The following is a 23,472-nucleotide window of genomic DNA, read 5'->3' on the forward strand; positions in this document are numbered from 1 at the left end:
ATATTTATTATTACATATTTATATTTATTACATTAACACGGAATAATCGCCTGTGCACACTTAACGATTACACCCTGTATATTCAATATTGTGTTAAAAAAATTCATTGTATGTAGTTAACTCAAGGAATTTTCAAACTTCACAGAAATTCAGCTTGTTGGGACTTTATGTAACTTCGAATGTTTAAATTGCCCGGACTATACCTAGCTATGCCTCACTCGTTGTTTGGAGCTCGTCCGTGTTACATGTTATTGATTTTAAAGTGAAATAAAATCGTGTAAAAATGTTCAAAAATCCAAAATACATATACGGAGCGAGCAATCGTAGTATCTTTAGTACATTGAATTTTGGCGAATTCGTCCTGAAGAAATTAGTTGAATTTGAAAATGAAATCGCTTTGGTAAGTATGTTTGTGTTTTATTATTTTTTTTTTAGATAAAAGTGGCACACGTGCATTGTTCGAGCCGGCGAATCGATCAGTGCCCCGTTTGAGTGGCTCCAGGCCCCGGTTTCCGACTTTCATACATTGGAAAATCCAACGGCCCGCGGAAACGGTGCGAATTGGGTGGGGGGTCCCGCAACTAAAAATGATCACCACCCTGGGACGCTACCAGGGAGCCATAGTGGGACGCTCGATTTTGGAATTTTTCCATTTTTAACGCAAACATAAAAACGTAAATTTAGCCGAGGTGGCGCAACGCGGAAACACACTGACACCACGTTCATACTAGCCCAGCTCCCAGGATATCCAGAAAAATCCGAAATCTTGAACTTTCTCACAGCCCGCGGAGACGTTCAACGGCCTGCACAAACGGTGGCAGCTACATCTGGGGTGCTCGAACTAAACTTGAAGTAGACCTCGAGCAATTACCACAGAGTGCAAAAAAAAATCAAAATGGCGGAAAAAATGTTCACCGCCATACAAATGCTAAAACGGCCATCGCTGGTCCGATTGCGCTGATACTTGGCACATGGTCTTTAATCGAGCCGTACATTAAGATGGCATACTGATAATCGAGTTTCCACCGCTGGTTTCCGAGTTTGATACAACGCGAAATTCGACGGCTCTCCGAAACGGCGCCAGATAGGTGGGGGGTGTAGAACTAAAAAATGATGAGAAACATATGGGGCACTACCAGGGCAATCGAGAAATTTCAAATTGGACGCAATTTTTTTTTTTTCAAAAATGTTCAATTTTGCAAAGCAAGATGGTGGCGCCGGTTACTTTAGGATCGGTCTGAAAATTGACTTCTGTGCTTTGATCGGCCAGATTAAAAAAACTACATATTCAGCATTTCTCTCCGACCCCCGGTTTCTATCTCCCCCGGTTTCTAAAATGTACTGTCCAGGATTTTCCCAGCAAACCCATTTTTAATACTTTAATTTACTTTTAATTTTTTAATACACTAAATCCATACTAATAATTATAAAGTACATATAATTATAAATGCGAAAGTAACTCTGTCTGTCTGTCTGTTTCTCAATCACGCCTAAACTACTGAACCAATTTGCATGAAATTTGGTATGGAGATATTTTGATACCCGAGAAAGGACATAGACTACATTTTATTGCGAAATATGTACCACGGGCGAAGCCGGGGCGGACCACTAGTTTATTATAAAATTGGTCTCATTCTATTATCACGCCGGTGAAGGTCGACCTATATTTGGATCTTAGACCATAATTATTTTTGGATTGTCACTATCAGCAAAGTTTTAAAACATTTCCTGTAAAGAAGTAATTATAGAAAGTTGACGTAAGAATCGATATCTAAAAATAATCGATCGTTTGAAAAACTGTTACCTTCTATTTTTACAGTCAGTCACATTACACAAAATCGATAAGATTAATAAAATAATTTGGCCTCCAAAACCATAATTACCATTTTAAAGTTAATTTAAATGTAATGTACCTATACCTATCTTTAGGGCGTATTCAGAAAGAAAGCTGGAAACTTATAAGCGCTTGTCAGCGCTGGTAACCCGCGCAGGAAAATATATGAATTATGACGATAATGTTGTCGATGATAATAATGATATTCAGAAATCTGCTGTTCTTGATGAAAATGCTGTTTTCAATGTTTATTCTGCTTGATACATGAAACTGTTGTTGATAAAAATGCTGTTGTTGATGAAAATGATGATACTGTTGAAAACATTGCAGTTTTTGGCGATAATGTCGTTTTTGATACTATTAATGTTGGTAATAATAAAACTGTTGATGATGTGGATGATAAGAATACTGTTGTAGATGTTGATATTAATAATTACAATTTTTATTTCCAGATCAACGGTATAACCAATGAGGAGGTTCGCTATGGTGAAATAGCGCAAGAGGCCATGAATATAGCCGTCTCTCTCACCCGCCTAGGTGTTAGAAAGGGGGACGTGATCGCTGTCAGTTCGGAAAATCGTAGTGAGTTTTGGAGTACTGTGATTGGTATATTGTGCGCAGGCGCAGTAGCTACTACGATCAATTTGAGATATAGTAAAGGTATGTTTTACTAGCGAGTAGCGATTCGCCGAGGCTTTGCCCGTGGTACATAAAATATATCCTATAGCACATCAAAGATCAACACAGCAGTGAAAGAAAAAAATTAAATTTTTGAAATCGATCCAGTCGTTACTTTGACTAGAGTATTCAAATAAATTCGTCTTTATAGAATGAATGAAAATAGATTTTACAAAGCATTCAAGCGTTTTTAAGTCATCTTGTTTGTGTATATGTTACCGGCCAAACCCGATTTTAGGACAAACTAGTTTGGCCCAGGCTAAACTAGTTCGTTCTATACACGATCGGATGCACTGGTATAGCCTAGGCCAAACTAGTTCATCCTAAGACCAATAGGATAAATCAGTTTAGGCTAGGCCAAACTAGTTTGTCCTAATCATAGAGGTCCTAATATAAAATTTTCAATAATTTATTTATTTATTTGTTCCAGATGTATTCCACCATGTAATGAACATAGCGAAACCGAAAATCATATTCGCTTCTCCATTTTCATACGAACAGCACTCAAAAACCTATAAATCGCTAAAATTCCTTGAAAAAATATTTCTTTATGGCGACGAACTTCCACCGAATACGTTATCATATAACGATATGGCGAAACCGGTATCAAATACCGGTACCGGTATTGGGAACGTGAATTACGACGATTTTCGGTGTGCAGAAGTTATAGGGCAGATAGACACGGCATTTATTTCATATTCATCAGGCACGACTAGTCTACCGAAGGGTGCTATGATCACACATCACAATGTACTTGCGGCTTGTACGTAAGTATTTTTTTTATTTTAAATCGGACCAGCTGCCCCCCTAGACAAATGGCTTTCTATTAGCGTAAAGTTCAATAGAATAGATTATGAATGTATGAGATTGACGTTTGATTACGACGACGACGTCGATTGATTACTTACGTCAATCTCATACATTCATAATCTATTCTATTGAACTTTACGCTAATAGAAAGCCACTTGTCTAGGGGGGGCAGTAGTTCCTGAGATTAGCGCGTTAGGAACTATCTACTGGTTAAAACTGCGGGGCACAGCTAGATAATATTATAAAATAAGAAAATATATAGGTACTAGCGGTCCGACCCGGCTTCGCCCGTGGTACATATTTCACAATAAAAAGTAGCCTATGTCCTTTCTCGGGTATCAAAATATCTCCATACCAAATTTCATGCAAATTGGTTCAGTAGTTTAGGCGTGATTGAGTAACAGACAGACAGACAGAGTTACTTTCGCATTTATAATATTAGTCTGGATATTATAGTATACTAGCGGTCCGCCCCGGCTACGCCCGTGGTACATATGAAAAATAGATGTTGGCCGATTCTCAGACTTACCCGATATGCACAGAAAATTTCATGAGAATCGGTCCACCCGTTTCGGAGGAGTATGCAGACTAACATTGTGACACGAGAATTTTATATATAAGAAGATATTATATACTAATTACTATATATATTATAGTATATATTATATACTATATATATTATAGAATATACTATGGATATTTCTTTCAGGCCACCAATAGGAATGCCTCCACAAAAGAGTCTATCAATAACCCCCTGGGTTCATAATATGGGTTTAATGGGTATGCTAACTGGATTCCTTAGAGGAAACCTAACAGTTTACCTGCCGAAATTTGACGTTGATACATACTTTAAAACTATTGAAAAACATCAGGTAAGTAATTGTTGTAAAATTCTAATTGTAGTAAAATACTATAATATAAGTTAAATTGTAACTAATAAACACGCTGTTATTAGCTTCACCTGTATGTTTGTATGTGAGACTCGATTTTGACCTCAAACGGACAGATTTAATTCAAACTTTGTACATGTAATGTATTTATAACTAACTAGCTAACCGGGCGATCCGTTTCGCCACCAGAGACACCTTTTCTTTGCTATAAACCTCACGGAGCCCGAGACCTTTCCAACGAATGCAGAACCGTGGAAATCGGTTCGTGCGTTCTGGAGTTATAGCGTCAGGATGGAAAACCCGACTTATTTTTATATAGTAGATAAGGAATAATTTTAACAAACTTTTATTAGCTTCACCTGTATTTCATAAACATTTCATAAACAATTTACACATATAGTTAATATCATAAATTAATTTGAAAAATTATACCTACAAAAAAATAGGAGGAACTCCGGTATGTGTATGTGGTAGTATAAACTGTGCTACAGATACCTGCGCCCAAATTAAACTGGAAATGACTATGTTATTTTTAAAATTAAGGATTAAAATTAAAATTACAGTATATTAGGGTAACATTACATTGGAGTTAAAATTACATTACATTATAATAAACATGAGTGTGTAAGACTGAGTAATGTGTGTATGTGTTTGTGTAGAATGTTTTTTGTATGTAAGCAAGCAAGCATTTGTGTATATTTGTATGTAAGCAACTCTTTAGACTCGATCTTGACCAAAGAATATACTACTCTCTAACGAGATCTGATCTTGACCTTCAAACGGACAGATTTAATTCAAACTTGTACTTTTAATTTATGAGGGTTGATTTTTACACGCTGTTTTTAGCTCCGTTCCCGAGGGATTTTCGGGATAAAAACTATCCTATGTTTTAATCCAAGTTACCCTCTTTATGTGGTAAATGTTAAAATTGTTATGACTTATGACGATTCAAAAGTGCTTCTAGAAGAATTCTAATTGAATAAATAAATGTTAAATAAAGTTTGTGCACCATAACAAACGAACAAACTTTCGCATTTTTAATATTAGTAGGATTATAATTTATATGTTTTTATGTTTGTTTCAGATAACCCACCTCACAGTGGTACCCGCTGTGTTAACAGCATTAGCCAAAGCTGAAGGAAAATATGACACAAGTTCTGTCACAAAAATTCATTCTGGAGCCACCCCGTTGTATGAAGAAACCGCTATTGCGTATAAGAAAATGTGAGTTTTTATATCCATTGTACTATGAACAATTAGACTCACAATATACTCTTTACAAATTAACTCTTTCAGTTAAATTGTATTAAGATGGTACCGGGGCAAATCATGTTTTTTGTAATCGTACCCACGGGCCACTACACAAGTTTTCTTAGGACTGATTTTTCAATCCTTGGATAAAACTTATTCGTCGAATAATGTATAAAACTATCATTTTAATTGCCCGTATTTGACAGTTTACGTGACATTTTAATACTATCGTGTAATACTTTATTGGACGGATAAGTTTTATCCAAGCATTGAAAAATCGACCCTAGTGTATTATCTTATATATAAAATTCTCGTGTCACAATGTTAGTCTGCATAATATAGTCTGTATAGCCTCCGAAACGGGTGGACCGATTCTCATGAAATTTTCTGTGCATATCGGGTAAGTCTGAGAATCGGCCAACATCTATTTTTCATAAGTATGTACCACGGGCGAAGCCGGGGCGGACCGCTAGTAGTAAAAATTTATGATTATTTTTTAAATATTTCAGGTTTCCAAATGTAGCAGCTATCCAACAAGGCTATGGTCTGACTGAATCGACTCTTGCTTTAACATTAAATATAAACTATGATAAGATGGGCAGCGTTGGTTGTGTAGTAGACAATGTTATATTAAAAGTAAGTTGTTTTTTGAAATTGATATTTTTGATTTTATGGCATTCAAATGCTTTATAAATATAAATTTATAAAGAATAGAAAAAAATATATTTATAAATTTATAAGTTGTTTTTTGACAAAATAAAACTACTTACGTTTTTGTGTCCACTTGTAAAATTAATTAGTTGCATAAAAATTCTTGAGATATTCATTCGATTAAATCGATAGAAAAGAAAAAAAAAGAGTAGAATTTCCTGGCATGATGGATTACGAAAATCAATATGAAATCTTAAGTTTAAATTACACAAGCTCTTTTTTATTAAAAAAAATAACAAAAATTTTCCTTATTTTTTTCGCAAATTTTAAAAGAAAATATGTATAATATGGCCGATTTTTCGCATAAGACATAGACATAATCCACAGAATAAGATCATTTTAAAATGTATAAAAGTGGATAAAAACCTCCATTTTTGAATAAGCAATAAATAGTCGTTATTTTTGATCTACTTTGGATTAAAAAAAAGCTAAAAAAAATTAATTTTGTAAAATGTATACGTAAGTAAGTACTTAACTATACACACAGTTCAAACAAATTTTATTGAAGTGAAACTTCTTTATCGGGGTTGGAAAAAAATTTAGTGTAACATTTTTCCGTTACGCGCCATCTTGTTTTTATCCCTACCACGCGTGATTGACGTATTTCTGTAAAGTTGCATATAGTGAATTATTTTTTGAAGAATAAGGTCATAAAGAAGTTTCACTTCTTACGTGTATACACTAGTACACGCACACTTTTTTTATTTATTTATGTATGTTATGTGTCGTCGTGTTTTATTACATTTTAATATACACCTTATTCTAAAATGTTTTTATTTTGTTTTGCTCAACATATTTCGCTTTTTTACCTTTCTTCCCGTTGCCGTGGTTGCCTGGCACTTGGCAGAGATCACTGCATAGTGATAAGGCCGCCCTTTGTGCTTTTATTTTATATGTTTTTCTAACCTTTATGTACTTATATTCTTGCACAATAAATAAACAAACAAAAAGAAAAAAACTAACAAAAACCCACTTACCTCGCAGACGATTGATCTTATTCAAAAAAGGAAACTACTACTTAGAAATAGAAGAGACAAAGCCACTTTAAAAGAAATAAATAAATTGAGCAAAGAAATTAACCGTAAAATTAAACAAGACAAAGCTGATAGAAGATTTGAACGTATAAAACACCACATATCGAAAACAGGAGGCATAAACAAGGCATTACGAGAACTAAAAGAAGAAAAGGTTTGGATCCCAAAAATGAAAAACAAATTAAACAAACAAGTCACAAGGAGACAACCAGTCCTCAAGATTGCTACAGACTATTATCGCACTCTATACTCTACCGAAGACATTCAATTAAATAGCAACTTTAGCCTCGAAGACTGTACAGAAGATATCCCACAAATTCTCGAAAGCGAAGTCCAACAAGCAGTAAAATCCCAGAAAAATGATAAAGCACCAGGGGCCTTAGACAAAGTAACAATTACAAAACGATAACGAAGTTAGAAATCGCAAAAATGTATGGGATTGACATTAGATAGACCACGTGATCTAACGCGGCGTATGTCAATCCCATACATTTTTGCGATTTCTAACTTCGTTATCGTTTTGTAATTGTTACTTTGTCTACTGGGCCAGGATTAGACAACATCACAAACGAAATTATGAAATCAGCACTACCGGAAACGTTAAAAAGACTTACTAATCTCTTCAATACCATCCTGAACACTGAATTCATCCCCATACAGTGGACAACAACTACCATTACTCTCATCCACAAAAAAGGAGACAGATCTGAAATAGGTAATTATCGCCCAATTAGCCTGATGTCGAACGTATATAAAGTGTTCTCGAAAATACTGCTTAACCGTATCGCTAAAAAGCTCGACGAAGAACAACCAAGGGAACAGGCAGGGTTTAGGGCAGGATACTCTACAGCGGATCATATTCATGTGGTGAAACAGTTGATCGAGAAAAGCCATGAATACAACTATCGACTTTACATGGCATTTGTGGACTACAACAAGGCATTTGATTCCCTGGTACACCAATCTATATGGGAATCTTTGAAGAATCAAGGAATAAACAATAAATACATAAGGATCATAAAGAATATATACAAAAACAGCACAGGCAGAGTAAAACTGGAAACCGAAGGTGAAGTATTCCCTATAAATCGAGGCGTTAGACAGGGAGACCCACTCTCACCAAAACTTTTTTCCTCAGTATTAGAGGGAATCTTTAGAAAATTAGATTGGGATAACTTCGGCATAAACATTAACGGAACAAAGTTAAATCATCTTAGATTTGCCGATGATATAATACTCATATCAGATGACCCTGGAAACCTTCAAACCATGCTTCTTCAACTGGCACAAGAAAGCAAAAAAGTGGGACTATCGATCAACTATGGAAAAACCAAAATTATAACAAATAGAGTGCGAACCCCAATTAAAATAGAAGATAAGTTAATCGAATATGTCAATTCTTATATTTATTTAGGCCAACTAATAGCTTTCAGCGACCAAATGGAACATGAAATTGAGAGACGGGTTGCTCATTCCTGGAAGAGATTCTGGTCGCTGAAAGAAATATTTAAAAATACACAGTTCAATATCACAATTAAAAGAAAATTATTTAACACCTGCATTTTGCCAATACTCACCTATGGTTGCCAAACTTGGGCTAAAACAAAAAAACATGACACAAAATTGGTAACATGCCAACGAGCTATGGAGAGGAGCATACTAGGTTATACAAAAAAACATAGAAAAAGAGCTTTAGATATAAGAAATATAACAAAAATAGAAGATGTTGTGAAAAAGACAAGAATTCTTAAATGGAGGTGGGTAGGGCATATGCTTAGAGAAAAGGGAAACCGATGGACAAGGGTCGTAACTGAATGGACTCCCAGAGCGGAGGCTAAAAGGAAAAGAGGAAGACAAAGAAAAAGGTGGTCAGATGAGATAAGGAGAGTGGCGGGGCCGCTCTGGCAGCGAAAGGCGAAAGAACGTGGCGAGTGGAAGAAGTTGGAAGAGGCCTTTGTGTCACAAGGACACGCCAACACCCACAGAGAAATTTAATTTTAGTTAATAAGTAATAATGTAACATGTAATATTGGCAATAAAGGCTATAAATAAATAAATAAATAAATTCTTGCACAATAAAGATGTTAATAAATAAATAATATTTAGGTAGTGAACCCCGAAACAAAAGAGGTGCTAGGTCCAAACCAAGAGGGTGAAATCTGCGCCAAGGGCCTAGTGGTGATGAAAGGTTATGTGAACAAAGATAGAAGTGATGACTTCGATGATGAAGGGTTCTTCAGGACTGGTGATCTGGGGTATTATGATGATGAGGGGTACTTCTATGTTGTGGATAGATTTATGGAGCTAATCAAGTATAAGGGGTATCAGGTTAGTGAATTATACTGCAATTTTTTGAAAAATGTTATAAGTGTTTAATTTGTAAATGAATAATACTTTGTACAAAACCTCACGCTCCCCACTCCGACGGGCTCGCAGGTGTCGCTTGAAATAGCTTTACCGCGGCAGTCCCCGAGTGCCTCACGTCTTGTTTTTAATACTGTGACGAAATTTAGGATCTAGCAATTATTGAGATATTTCGCCTTATTTGCGAGGCACTAGTTAGATACAATCAAAATTAATATTTACAAAATATCAAATCAAGTAGCTAAGATTGTTATTTTGTTAAATCAGTAAAAAGATAATTTCAGCTCAAGAAAATTTTCCTAGACATTTGTTGTTAAATCCTAGCCTCTAACAATGGTCAATATTTTTTGACACATGTTAGTACATGAATTACGAAACCTACAGCCGGAGGCCCTAAAAAAAACAAATTTACTTAAGAACTACATTTAATAATTAAAATGAAACTTGTATACCCTCGAGTTAAGGAATCACTATAGATACAATATTAATAATTATTCTAAAGAAATCTTAAAAGCTAAAACAGCAAAACCACGCTCGCAATTCGCATTCCGTTCCCATGCGAACGGCCGCGGCGTAGTCAGCAGTTTGCTGTGAAGGCCGGGACGTAACGCATGTAACACCAGCAAAAATATTTTTGGTGAACAGATTTTTTAACATCAGCAATTTTTTTTAACTAATTGGTTCAGTTACAATCTAGTTAATTGGTTAGTTAAAATCAATTAATTATTTTTGGTAAACAGTTTTTTTATATTAGCAATTTTTTTAATAATTCCAGGTGCCACCAGCAGAAATAGAAGCTGTTCTCCTCGAACACAGCAGCATAAGAGAAGCATCAGTGGTGGGTCTCCCCGAGCGGGATGCTGGGGAACTGCCTCTCGCGTTCGTGATGCTACAGCCTGGGGCTCGCCTTAGTGAAAAGGAAGTACAGGATTATGTGGCTGGGAGGGTGAGTTTGGGGGAAAATTTGCGTTTTTTACTGGAAAATTTGGGATTTTTAATAGGGCTAACCCTATAATAATAAGAATCAAAAGAGTTGCAGGTTGTAAAATGCCAAGAACGAAAATCTGAATAAGGAGATACAGGATTATGTGGCGCAAATGGTGAGTTTGGGAGAATATTTGGGCATTTTTATAGGAACAGGTAAGGAATGCGAAGAATTGCTGGTGAAATTTCTCTGGTTTTCATAATTTAGCTAGATGAAAAAGGATTATTTGGCTGACTGGGTAAGTTAAGATTAAATTTGGCGTATAACTGGTTATACCTGGTGGAATTCCTCTAATTTTCTTAACTGGGATGAAAATGCTGGATTATCTTGGTGAGTTAGGGTGATACAGAAATAGAAGCTAATAATACGTAATCTTCCGTTTCATCTTCTATCGCTGTAGATTACATTCGTTTTACTGAAAAGTATTTTTTATTCATCGAGGTTATAAAAGAAAAAAAAAGACGTGTGGCACTTGGGGACTGCCGCGGTAAAGCTATTGGATGCTATGCCTTCAAGCCTTCACAGAGTCTTTGTGAGAAATAAAATTGGAACAATTTTAATATGTATACTAAATAATATTTTTAATATTGGTTCCCATGCACGTACTTACACATTAACACACACACACACACACATACTCACACACTCCCACACACACTTACACCTATTCACTCCATAACACACTCATACGTACTATTTGTTTAATAAAAAAGATGTATGTTCCTCCTCTTTTAGTTATCATAATTTTTATATTAATTCGCCATATAAAGGGGCCTGTATACCGTTTCTGATCCCATCGGACTAGGGCCCTTCCAGCCTAGTCCACTCAAGCGACAGTCCAAGCCGAGGTTCGAAATCCCCGTCAAGGGGGGACGCCCTTGTGCATGTCGCTACCAGGGTGAAACTTCAGTTCACCCCCGCGTCCGCGTTAAAATGTAGAAGCCCTTCTGGCTAACAGTGAGAAACACCACACAAAAAAAAACCGTTTCTGATATCCAAAATACAGGCAATAGCCTAGTTTGGATCTCACTGTACTTTGTAAATTAATCCTATTGTTATGATCTCATTACATTATCAATAAATGTTTTTTGTTAATAAAGATTTTTAATTCATTAATTTAATTTTTTTAATATCACATTCATAATAATGAAGTATGGATTTTATGTATTAATACGTTTAGATATGTATTTTTATGATATTGTGTACTAGCTTTCCGCCCGCGGCGTCGCCCGCGTTTTCAAAGAAAAACGCGCATAGTTCCCGTTCCCGTAGGATTTCCGGGATAAAACCTATCCCATGTGTTAATCCCAGTTACCCTCTATATGTGTGCTAAATTTAATTGTAATCGGTTCAGTAGTATTTGAGTGAAAGAGTAACAAACATACACATACACATGGATCCTCACAAACTCGCATTTATAATATTAGTAGGAATTACAATAAATTTTTAATTGACTTATCTCTTGTTTCAGTTATCGAACCCAAAACATCTTCGCGGCGGTGTGAGATTTATAAATGAAATACCAAAGAATCCAACAGGCAAGATACTGAGGAAGGAACTACGCGAAATGATCGCCGCTGGGAAGAGCAAGTTTTAAAAAGAGTGTACCGAGTACACGTGTCAGAAGTGAAACTTCTTTGGCAAGATTCAGAAAAAATTGTCGCCTTACTCCATGACGTGACGGTATTTCCATGACGCGATTGCGACGGTATTGCCTTGAAATTCTACTCTCATCGCGCCTAAAGAAGTTTCACTTCAAACAATATTATTGTTATTTACATATTTGAGGGGTTGGAAATGTATTTGTTATACGATATTGTTGAAATAAAATGATTTTTATAATTTTGTATTTTTATTTCTACGCAATCTATACTAAAATTATAAAGCTGAAGAGTTTGTTTGTTTGTTTGAAGCGCTAATCTCAGATCCGATTTGAAAAACTCCTTCGTTGTTAGATAGCCCATTTATCGAGGAAGACTTATAAGCTATAATATCAACACGCTTAGACCAATAGGAGCGGAGCAACCAAGGGCGGATCCAGCTTTAGTGCCAGGGGGGGGGTCATATAGACGTGGTCAATTTTCAAAAGCTATATTTTGGTAATTTTATTGATACGTAGATTTAAAATGGTCAAGTGCGAGTCGGATTGGCGAACCAAGAGTTCCGTACAAACATTTTTATATGTTTTAATATTAAATTTATGCTTTTTGCGATTTTTCCTTTATCTGTGCTATAAGACGTAAGTTTCTATTAAATAAAGGATTCTGTGTTCACGGGAAGTCAGGGTACTTCTACTTCTTCTCTTCTTTTAGGTTTTGAAATGCATGAAATGTATGTTTTAGCAATTTTTCCTCCATCTGTGCTGACATTGCTTTTAACCAAATTTCAGAACTCTGTGCTCACAGGAAGTAGTACAATACCTATAGATTTTGATTCCCTTGCGATAATGTCGAAATTTGCGATAATTTACGGCATAAATGGCTGTATCTTTTGATTGCGTTGGCTTATAAGTTTGATTTTTTCACAGCTATAAGGAACCGTAGATTTGAGTATTCGGTATGAATTTCAGATTGATACCTCCACGCGTTCCTGAGAAAAAGGGTCTTCACAGGCAGACAAACTTGAAAAATATATATTTTTTGCAATTATTCCTGTATCTGTACTATAAGATGTTGCTTTGTACCGAATTTCAAGATTCTGAGTTTACGGTTTAGGTTTTGAGTTTTGATTCCCTTGCGAGTGTCGAAATTTGCGAAATTCTTCGGCATTTACGGCTGTATCTTCTGATTCGTTGACATAGAAGTTTGATTTTATTATAGCGTAAAGGTATTTTAGACTTGAGTTTTTGGTATGAATATCAAGTTAATACATGTCAGCGTTCATGAGTAACAGGGTTGTAAGTTAAAAAAATTTTTTTTAATATTTTTTTATATTATAATCTAAGGAAATATTGATGCTTTTCGCAATTAGTAAACAAAGTCGTTGTCTCTGTGCCTATGTCCCTATGTATGATTAAATCTTTAAAACTACGCAACGAATTTCGATGCAGTTTTTTTAAAGATAGAGTGATTCAAGAGGAATATAATTTATAAGGTTTTAGAGAAAGCGGGCGAAGCCGCGGGCGGTAAGCTAGTCTGCGTTATAAGACGTTTGATTGTACTAAATTTCATGACTCTGTGTACTCGGGAACTACCCTGTAGGTTTTGATTTCTTAGGGAGTGTCGAAAAATTTCAGCAATTACAGCTGCATCTTTTGATTGCGTTGGCTAAAACGTTTGAATTTTTCACAGCATTAAGGGACCTAGACCATAGGATTTCGACATTAGCAAGGGAATCAATACCTGCAGGGAGCCGTAAACACAGTCTTGAAATTGAGTAAAAAGTAACGTGTTATAGCACAGATGTAGTAATAACTGCGAAAACCCTAATTATTTAAGTAATTAAATTAAATAAAAATATATTTTTAAATAATTTTAAACTTACAATCCCTTTACTCATGAATGTCTACATGTATTTAATTGATATTCACATCAGAACTCAGGTCTATAATAATTAATAACTTAAATCTGTTATTTAATTCAAATTCTATGTCAACGCAATCTGAAGAAAAAGCAATTAGAGCCGCATATTCTGTAATTCGAAACTACTTGCAAGGGAATCATCAATCAAAACCTACAAGGTACTTCCCGTGAACACAGTCTTGAAATTTGGTTAAAAGCAACGACTTACAAGCACAGATAAAGAAAAAAATCCTTTAAACAAAATTGTAAGATACAACATAATGAAAAAATATGTTTGCTCGGGGTCCTCGGTGCGCACTGCGCGAGTCCGACGCGCACTTGGCCGATTTTTTGTTGTAATTTGACTGTATTTTATAGTGTTCATTTGAAAAAAAAATTTGCTATTTTATGTCTTATCCACGAACTGGGATATTTCGATATTTGAGGTTTTGTGTGAAAAGTGTACCAGCAAAAGTTTTAGAAAAAAAAATTAATTACATACAACTTTACCATTACACTTTATTCCGCAGTTATAGTTATTTTTTAAATCGAAAAACCTGTTATTTGTCCTTAAATTACGACCAAAGGTCGACCCTAATAAACTTTTTCTATAATGTTTGTTATATTCTCTTCCGTTACCGTTTGTAATTGATTTCATTGTTCTAAGTATATTACTTTTATGTCTCAAAATTCAATAAAAACATCATATTGAACAGTATTAATTTGTTAATTTAAAAAAGTTAATATTAAATTAGTGGTCCACTTAGGTCGTGGACCTAGCCCAGGGGGGGGTCATGACCCCGTGACCCCCCCCCTGGATCCGCGCTTGGGAGCAACGCGGGTAAAACCGCAGTGCACAGCTAGTATAAAGGTTTCTTTTTTTGTGTATAGCCTTAACTCAAAAAAGTGGCAGTTGTAGATATTATAAAAATCATCAGACTTTTCTCTCGCATCCAAAAAAAATTAACAATAATTGTCATACATGTCGAATTTTAATACAGCGCCATCTATCGAATGTTTATCATTTTAATGGATCTTCCGAAGGGCTATGAGATGTTGAATTTGATATTTTTGGTTTTATGGCATTCAAATGCCAATTTATAAAGAATAGAAAAAAAAATCGATCACGAGGCGGGGCTCCGGGCATCCTTTCGCGCCAAACCGGGGCGGATGCCTGACCAACTCCTTTTGCACTAGAGATGATTATATGTGTGAATTCGACTACTATTAGGATGCTTTTCCACAAGAGATGTGCTAATTTGACGACTACTATAAGGGTGCTTATGCACCAGATATTAGAAAATTCTACTACTATTAGGGTGTTTATAAACTAGAAATGTGCAATTTCGACTACTATTAAGGTTCTTTTCTATCAGAGATGTGCGAATTTGACTACTAAACGAAGCGATACGATTGGTTCTTCAAACACATCCTCGCACATCTGGTGGAAACTCACCCTTAGTATAGGAGCATACTACATAAATAAATAAAAACATTGCAATAGGAAATATCATATTTAAGATTAATGGTTCATTGGTAACATACAAAATAAAACACACTTTTAAACTACAAAATTTATTCAATTTTCACTGGTTTTCGGCAAAAGGCCCCTAATACTAAGATCATAGACAACTTCTTCAATTTTCTTAACATCATACTTGAGCGCGTCGAACCGCTTGCGCAAGTGATCGTTCTTGAGGTTTAATAATCTGTAAAAAATAAAATAAAATTAAGTATTAAAATATTAAATTAGGGTGTCATTGAAGTGAAACTTCTTTAGGCGCGTTGAGGGTAAAATTTCAAGGTCGGGTCATGGCAATACCGTGACGTCACGGAGTAAGGTGATGATTTTGGTATATTCGAATTTTGCCCAAGATGTTTCACTTTTGACACGTGTGTGCGCTAACTCTTTTTTAATTGAAAGCTTCACGTGTTTTAATCATATGGGATTGTACTTATAATGGGATATAATATACTAGCTTTCCGACCGCGGCTTCGCCCGCTTTGTCTAAAACATAATAAATTATATACCTTATAACCTCCCTCTTGAATCACTCTATCTATTTAAAAAAAATCGCATCAAAATTTCATTTCATTATTATTTCATTTCATTTCATTTCAAAATCGGTTGCGTAGTTTTAAAGATTTAAGCATACATAGGGACAGAAAGCGACTTTGTTTTATATGTACTATGTAGTGATAAATTAGGGTGTTATTGAAGTGAAACTTCTTTAGGCGCGTTGAGAGTAAAATTTCAAGGTCATGGCTATACCGTCACGTCATGGATTAAGGCGACGATTTTGGTATCTTTGAATCCTGCCGAAGAAGTTTCACTTCTGACACGTGTGCTCGGCACACTCCTATTTTATTTGAGCTTTCCAATCACGTGTTTTAATCATATAGGATTGTACCGCGGCTTCGCCCGCTTTGTCTAAAACCTAATCTATACTAATATTATAAAGCTGAAGAGTTTCTTTGTTTGTTTAAACGCGCTAGTCTCAGGAACTACTGGTCCGATATGAAAAATTCTTTCGGTGTTAGATAGCCCATTTATCGAGGAAGGCTATAGGCTATATATCGTCACGCTAAGACCAACAGGAGCGGAGCCACGCGGGTGAAACCGCGGGCCACAGCTATTATAATAATATATAGGACTAGCTTTCCGCCCGCGGCTTCGCCCGCGTTTTCAAAGAAAAACCCGCATAGTTTCCGTTCCCGTGGGATTTCCGGGATGAAACCTATCCTATGTGTTAATCCAAGTTACCCTCTATATGTGTGCTAAATTTCATTGTAATCGGTTCAGTAGTTTTTGCGTGAAAGAGTAACAAACATTCATACATCCATACAAACTTTCGCCTTTATAATAGTATTAAGATATTAAGATAATCTCACCTGAAACCAGCGTTAAGTTCCATAACAAATTTAGATATTTGCAATGGCTTGTTGTAATCGCCTCGCGTCACTGAGTTTACTGCAAGACGCGACTGAAAAATAAAATATATTTATTAACATATTGTAATACTAGTTGATTGTCCTGGCTTCGCATGGGATAATAAAGTTATGTTATTCGGTAATATGTAGCTTTCTAATGATTATAGGATACTAGCTTTCCACCCGCGGCTTCGCCCGCGCAGTCAAAGAAAAACCCGCATAGTTCCCGTTCCCGTGGGATTTCCGGAATATAACCTATCCTATGTCCCGGGGTAAAAAGTAGCCTACGTCCTTTCTCGGGTAACAAAATATCTCTATACCAAATTTCATGCAAATTGATTCAGTGGTTTAGGCGTGATTTTTTTTAAATTTAAATTTAAATTAAATTTATTTATTTTTCTCATCACAAATGCACAATATATATACATTGTTAATCTATATAATATCTTATTCGATTGAGTAACAGACAGACAAACAGAGTTACTTTCGCATTTATAATATAAGTATGGAAGTATGGATTTAAAATTGATTTAAATAGTAACAAATAAACAAAAAAGACGGGCACTGCCGCGGTAAAGCTATTGCATGCTATGCCTTCAAGCCACACCTCCGCGCCCGTCCCCGTGGGGAGCGTGAGGTTTTTTCGTTACGGAATTTCTCGATTCGGTCCCCGCGCTCAAGGCCCGCGATAGAAGCTATGCAATAGCTTAAAAGTTAAGCAAATGTGCAATTCTAACAAAACGAAATATCATGTTATTCTATGTCGTCGTTACTAGGTTACATTGTTGAATTTTGTTGAACTGTCAAATGTTGCCTATTAAAATGGCTACTATAAAAAAAACAATGGAGTAAAAATAAAGATTATATTCTAATAATAAAAATTCTCACCAATTCTGTGCAAAGATTCAGTAATCCCACTAAATAGTCTTCAATGTCCAAGTGGAAGCCATTTTTGCTTTCTTCTGCGCTCACTGAAAAAAAATAATGTTATAATAATTTAAGCACATAGATACATATACGCTTATACAAAAAAATTAAGTAATGCAACGGACGTCTTTGTTTTATGATAATTCTAGAACACACACTCATCTATACTAATATTGTAAAGCTGAAGAGTTTTTGTTTGTTTGTTAGAACGCGTTAATCTCGGGAACTACTGGTCCGATTTGTCTTAGCGTATTGATATAGCCTACAGCTTTCCTCGATAAATGGGCTATCTAACACCAAAAGAATTGTTCAAATCGGACCAGCAGTACCTGAGCAACAAACAAGCAAATTCTTCATCTTTATAATATTAGTATAGATATTTAGTATTCCTTTATGTTTCATTCTACATAGAATTATACATTTTTGAAATTAAAGAATTATTCACAAAAATAAGCATGTTTTATTATTTATTAAGTCTTATTATATATATTTTTGAAGTGAAAACTTCTTTAGCGACGTTGAGCACTTTTTCTGTAATGGGTATAAAATCTTAAACTCGCGTCAGGACACGTGACCTGATCGAAAAAGCGTAAGACGGATACCATTCCAAAATATCAAACATGCTCATTGTTAATAATCAAGTTTTCACTTCTGCCGGCACTCCCGGAGTACAACCCGGCTTTTTTTGAAGTGAAACTTCTTTATCGGGGTTGGACAAAAATTTTGTGTAACATTTTTGCGTTACGCCGTACGCGTGACATTTTTGCGTTACGCCGTACGCGTGACATTTTTGCGTTACGCCATACTCGTGACATTTTTAAGGTCATAAAGAAGTTTCACTTCTTACGTGTGTACTCTAGTACACGCATACATTTTTTTTTTCTTGTCACTCACCGCCAAGCACAGAAGCGACAGTTTCATGTGTTGCTAGTATACCAGTTTCCAACCAAATGGTTAATGATATGAGATAGCAGTACCGTTGAGTCATGAACCTCCAGTGATCTTGATATCTGAAAGTGACAATTTTACCTGAAAGTGACTTGTTTACTAGCGGTCCGCCCTGGCTTCGCCCGTGGTACATATTTCGCAAAAAAGGTAGCCTATGTCCTTTCTCGGGTATCAAAATATCTCCATACCAAATTACATGCAAATTGGTTCTGTAGTTCAGGCGTGATTGAGTAACAGACAGACAGATAGAGTTACTTTCGCATTTATAATATTAGTATGGATTTACGTTTTCTCTCCATAAGAACCATTCTCGTATTTCAAGGAGTATAATAAAATAGAATTATCAAAATCGGTCCACCCGTTAGCGCGTGATGCCGTGACAAAGGAAAACGGGTTTCATTGTTATATATATGTATATAGAATATATTTCGAAGTAAAAAAGAGCATGTGTCACAAGTGAAACTTCTTTGGCAAGATTCAAAGATACAAATACGTCGCCTTACTCCATGACGTGACGGTATTACCACGACGCGACTTTGAAATTTTACTCTCAACGCGCCTAAAGAAGTTGGAAGAAGGCTGTATAAAAGAGAACAGATTCTATCTTTAAACACGACAAATAAACTGATTAATCTAAATTTTTATCAAATCAATTTTGTACAAATAAAAAATAAGAATTATAATTAACTAGCTTTCCGCCCGCGGCTTCGCCCGCTCTTGCAAAACCACACTCTTGAATCACTCTATCTATTAAAAAAAAACCGCATCAAAATCCGTTGCGTAGTTTTAAAGATTTAAGCATACATAGGGACATAGATAGGGACAGAGAAAGCGACTTTGTTTTATACTATGTAGTGATTTATATTTCTAAGTAAAAAAGAGCATGTGACAGAAGTGAAACTTCTTTGGCAAGATTCAAAAATACCAAAATCGTCGCCTTCCTCCATGACGTGACAGTATTGCCATGACGCGACTTTGAAATTTTGAAAGAAGGCTATATTATGTGAAAAACATATCTATCTTTAATCACAAGAAATAAACTGATTAAGCTAAATTTTACTCAAATTAATTTTGTACAAATAAAAAATAAGAATAATAAATATCAATAATACCATACTTATAATATTCCGCAGCTGGCACCACCTCCTTCAGTTTTCCGTACCCTGTGTTAGCTTTCTCAAACAATTCACGAGCTTTGAGACACGCTGCTGAAACTGTAATATTGTGTATTTATTTATTGAGAAGTAATTACTACCATTTAAAAATTTGGTTTGCAAGAAATAACTGCTAATAAATCATTTTGTCAGGATACAAAGATTGTTCACAAATAATTAAAATTTATTTTTATTATTGCTTATAAAATCATTTTTATTTCCCAAACTAGCTGCGCACCACGGTTTCACCCGGACTCCGCTCCTTGGACTTAGTGTGATGATATATGTATAGCCTTCCTCGATAAATGGGCTGTCTAACACTGAAAGAATTTTTCAAATTGGACCAGTACTTCGTGAGATTAGCGCGCTCAAACAAACAAACCCTTCAGCTTTATAATATTAGTATAGATTATTTGTGACATAAAAATGCCATGAAAATTTTAATAATTACAATGTAACGTATTTGCATCTGTAACTATGCATATTTATTACATTAACATAGATTCAGATTCCTTTCTTTAGTAGTTATGATAGGAGAGTCATTTTTTTACTATATTACTAGACTTCCACCTGCGGCTTTGCTCGCATTTTCAAAGGAAAACCCGCATAGTTCCCATTCCCATGGGATTTCCGGGATAAAACCTATCCTATGTGTTAATCCAAGTTACCCTCTATATGTGTGCTAAATTTCATTGTAATCGGTTCAGTACCTAGTTTATGCGTGAAAACCTAAACCATACATACATACATAATTACAAACCTTTCCCCTTTATAATATTAGTATAGAAGTATAGATATATATATCTAGGAGATATTTTTTTTATTTCTATGAATAAACATGTTCTATCGATCTATCTATCTAAATTCACTATTTTGCTGTTAATAATAGATAGAATAAGGTACTAAAATGTAGGTAAGCAGACTTTTGAAATTAATTTATAATTTTGTAAGCAAAATACAGTTCGATTCAAAGTTAATGGCAGTTCGAAAGTTAGGTGCGACTGCGTATGCGCACAGGTCCCTTAACATCCTGCTAATACTTAAGGCCCTTCTCCCGCTACGATACTTCTAGAATACGATACTCGAGTAGAATACTAGTTAGATATTTGCTCGCTACCCGATGCTCGCATATAAGCAACTGAAAAATGACTAAATTCATCATTATTGTGCCTCGTTTTGGTGGACGGACGTTATGTAGGAAGTACTGGAGTCATCCATATATTGAAAGAAACATAAAATGTAGAGTTTTAATAGCCGCACGAGAACTACAACATGATGATAAGAAATTTTTATCTTTCTATCGAAGAAATACGCGCGAGACGCGACGCAAAAGCTACCAACACGGTGAGTCGTGCGATACTATTATAGTCGCGGACGTGAAGAATACCGGTAGCGTAGTGTGCAAGCCTTCATACAAATGTATGTGAGATACTCCGCGGCGACTAGTCTCCGAGACTTGAATCGCCTGTGCGTATCGTAATGGGAGAAGGGCCTAAAATTGTTTTCTGCGCATCGGATCGTACGATGTTCCGAGCCGCCATTAAGTTTGAATCGTACTGTACCTATTGTAGAGCCATTTTAATAGGCAACATTTGACAGTTCAACAAAATTCAACAACGTAACCTAGTAACCACGACATAGAATAACATGATATTTCGTTTTGTTAGAACTGCACATTTGTTTAACTTTTTTCAATTACGATTACATATTTATAATAATAATGACCGATAGAAGTAATTTTAGGACTTGATTTTACTGATAAACCATTCTAAACATAATGAACAATTTCTGATTTAAAGAACTGACGTCGCTACAATTTTGTGTCAATAAGGGTGCACTCACACACATCAGTCACCGTCAAGTCACCGATGACTGATCGGTGACGGTTTGTGTACGTATCCACAAACACCAGTCACCGTCATGTTGTCCGTCAGTCACGTCGCCGGTTTGACTGAATCATTGAACACATACATCAGGTTAGTGAGTGATTAGACGTGTGTCACGCTAGAGAACATGTAGCAATTGACGGTAGCACGACGCTGACTGAACTGAGACGTGACGGCACCGGGTGAGTGGGGATAAAAGTATGATACATGTATGGAAAGATTATTTGACGTGCCTGACCGGGGACGTCACTGATAGATTTCGTGCCGGCGACTGTCGTGTGGGAACAGAGTCATACTAGAACTATTGATACATATTTTTTTTTAATCCTGTCCGGTGACGTGCCGTGACGGTGACTGATGTGTGTGAGTGCACCCTAAACCTTTTTTCTTTTTAAGTACCAGAGACGTTACTCTAAAAATCGAAATCTGACATCTAGAATCGAATGCATTGATTACTTGGGAATAAAAATTATCATAAATTATTGACATGTGTTTCAAGTTCGATTGACAAATGTTTCAAGTCCGTATCGATTAATTCACTTTAATCGATGTTTTTAAGCAGGTTACCACCCTATGAAGATAAAATTGATAGACGTCAAATGTTGCCTATTAAATTGGCTCTACTATAAGACAAATTTACATTTACCTATAGTGATTATTTCATACATACAATGTATAAATCAACTTACCAGCGGCTTCATCGTGGTGTATCACTTGTAATACTGTAGTAGCTTCACGCGAAATCTGGTCTACGTCTTTGCATATACCTCTTATAACCTATAATTTTAATAATTATCATATTATTGTAGTTATTTCATGACTTTATTGTAATATCCTTTTATCAACACAAAGAGAATATGTTTTAATTAAATTATCGTAGAAAATTGTCACTGTTCCCTACTTAAATACAATGCTAAATGATAAAAACAATATTGTTTTGTTTGTTTGTTATTATTTAAGTTTATACTCACTTCACGCAACTCTTGCTCTTGATCTAAACTCTTTTGGAATTCACCGAATATAGTGTTAATAATGTGATTAGTACTCATTGTATTTGTTTTCAATAACTATTTAATACAAATACAGATATTGTTTATATGAATTCTTCTTGCGAGTTCACGAATAAATTATAAACCGGAAGCCGGAAAATACAGTAAAGAATGACTTTGACATTTCTGTTTCTTAATTATAAAAAAACTGGATACAATGCCAAGCATTTTAGTTATTTCCAATTCTTTTTTAAAAGAAAATTTATTTGTATCACAGAACAGTTGTACGTTTAGACATTTTAAATAATGTGCAACGATTTTAATTGTGAATTTTAATTGTTTTTTGCTTTTATGGGGTAATTACCTACTAAGTGAAAACTATTTAATCTAAGATATAAATTTTTTATGAGAATTATAATCGGTAATCGGTTGTCATATTAATTTTTTATCATAATACTTGGGGATCGAATAGAATTTTTTGTCACAATATATTTTTAAATCTTATTTTATTATATATTTTGATGTTTCAAAAAATATTCTGTGGTCGTAACATTTGGATTCTTCTTTTTTACTCTATCTG

At 35.2% G+C, this 23,472-nt stretch overlaps 2 protein-coding genes across 2 annotated transcripts; one reads left to right on the forward strand and one right to left on the reverse strand.

The window, feature by feature from the left end:
• The first annotated feature begins 208 nt into the window (after window positions 1-208).
• Window positions 209-12,328, forward strand: LOC149476352 (luciferin 4-monooxygenase-like). Its single transcript, XM_089712227.1, has 9 exons — window positions 209-400; window positions 2,287-2,494; window positions 2,943-3,279; window positions 4,032-4,194; window positions 5,297-5,436; window positions 5,973-6,099; window positions 9,315-9,536; window positions 10,348-10,518; window positions 12,029-12,328. The coding sequence occupies exons 1-9, from the start codon at window positions 284-286 to the stop codon at window positions 12,152-12,154; spliced, it is 1,611 nt and encodes a 536-aa protein (XP_089568353.1). The 5' UTR covers window positions 209-283; the 3' UTR covers window positions 12,155-12,328.
• A 3,288-nt stretch (window positions 12,329-15,616) lies between these two features.
• trsn (translin) lies at window positions 15,617-23,058 on the reverse strand. The gene is made up of 7 exons (XM_089712342.1): window positions 22,875-23,058; window positions 22,593-22,680; window positions 19,981-20,077; window positions 18,810-18,925; window positions 17,877-17,959; window positions 16,950-17,041; window positions 15,617-15,766 (listed from the first exon to the last, which is right to left on the reverse strand). Exons 1-7 carry the CDS (start codon window positions 22,950-22,952, stop codon window positions 15,637-15,639), a joined length of 684 nt encoding a protein of 227 aa, XP_089568468.1. The 5' UTR covers window positions 22,953-23,058; the 3' UTR covers window positions 15,617-15,636.
• Window positions 23,059-23,472: the final 414 nt, after the last annotated feature.

This window comes from Colias philodice, chromosome 28 (genome assembly GCF_061535455.1).
Source record: "Colias philodice isolate Cphi_HAF_F1 chromosome 28, ilColPhil1 Martin Lab GWU primary, whole genome shotgun sequence".
Lineage (NCBI taxonomy): Eukaryota > Metazoa > Arthropoda > Insecta > Lepidoptera > Pieridae > Colias > Colias philodice.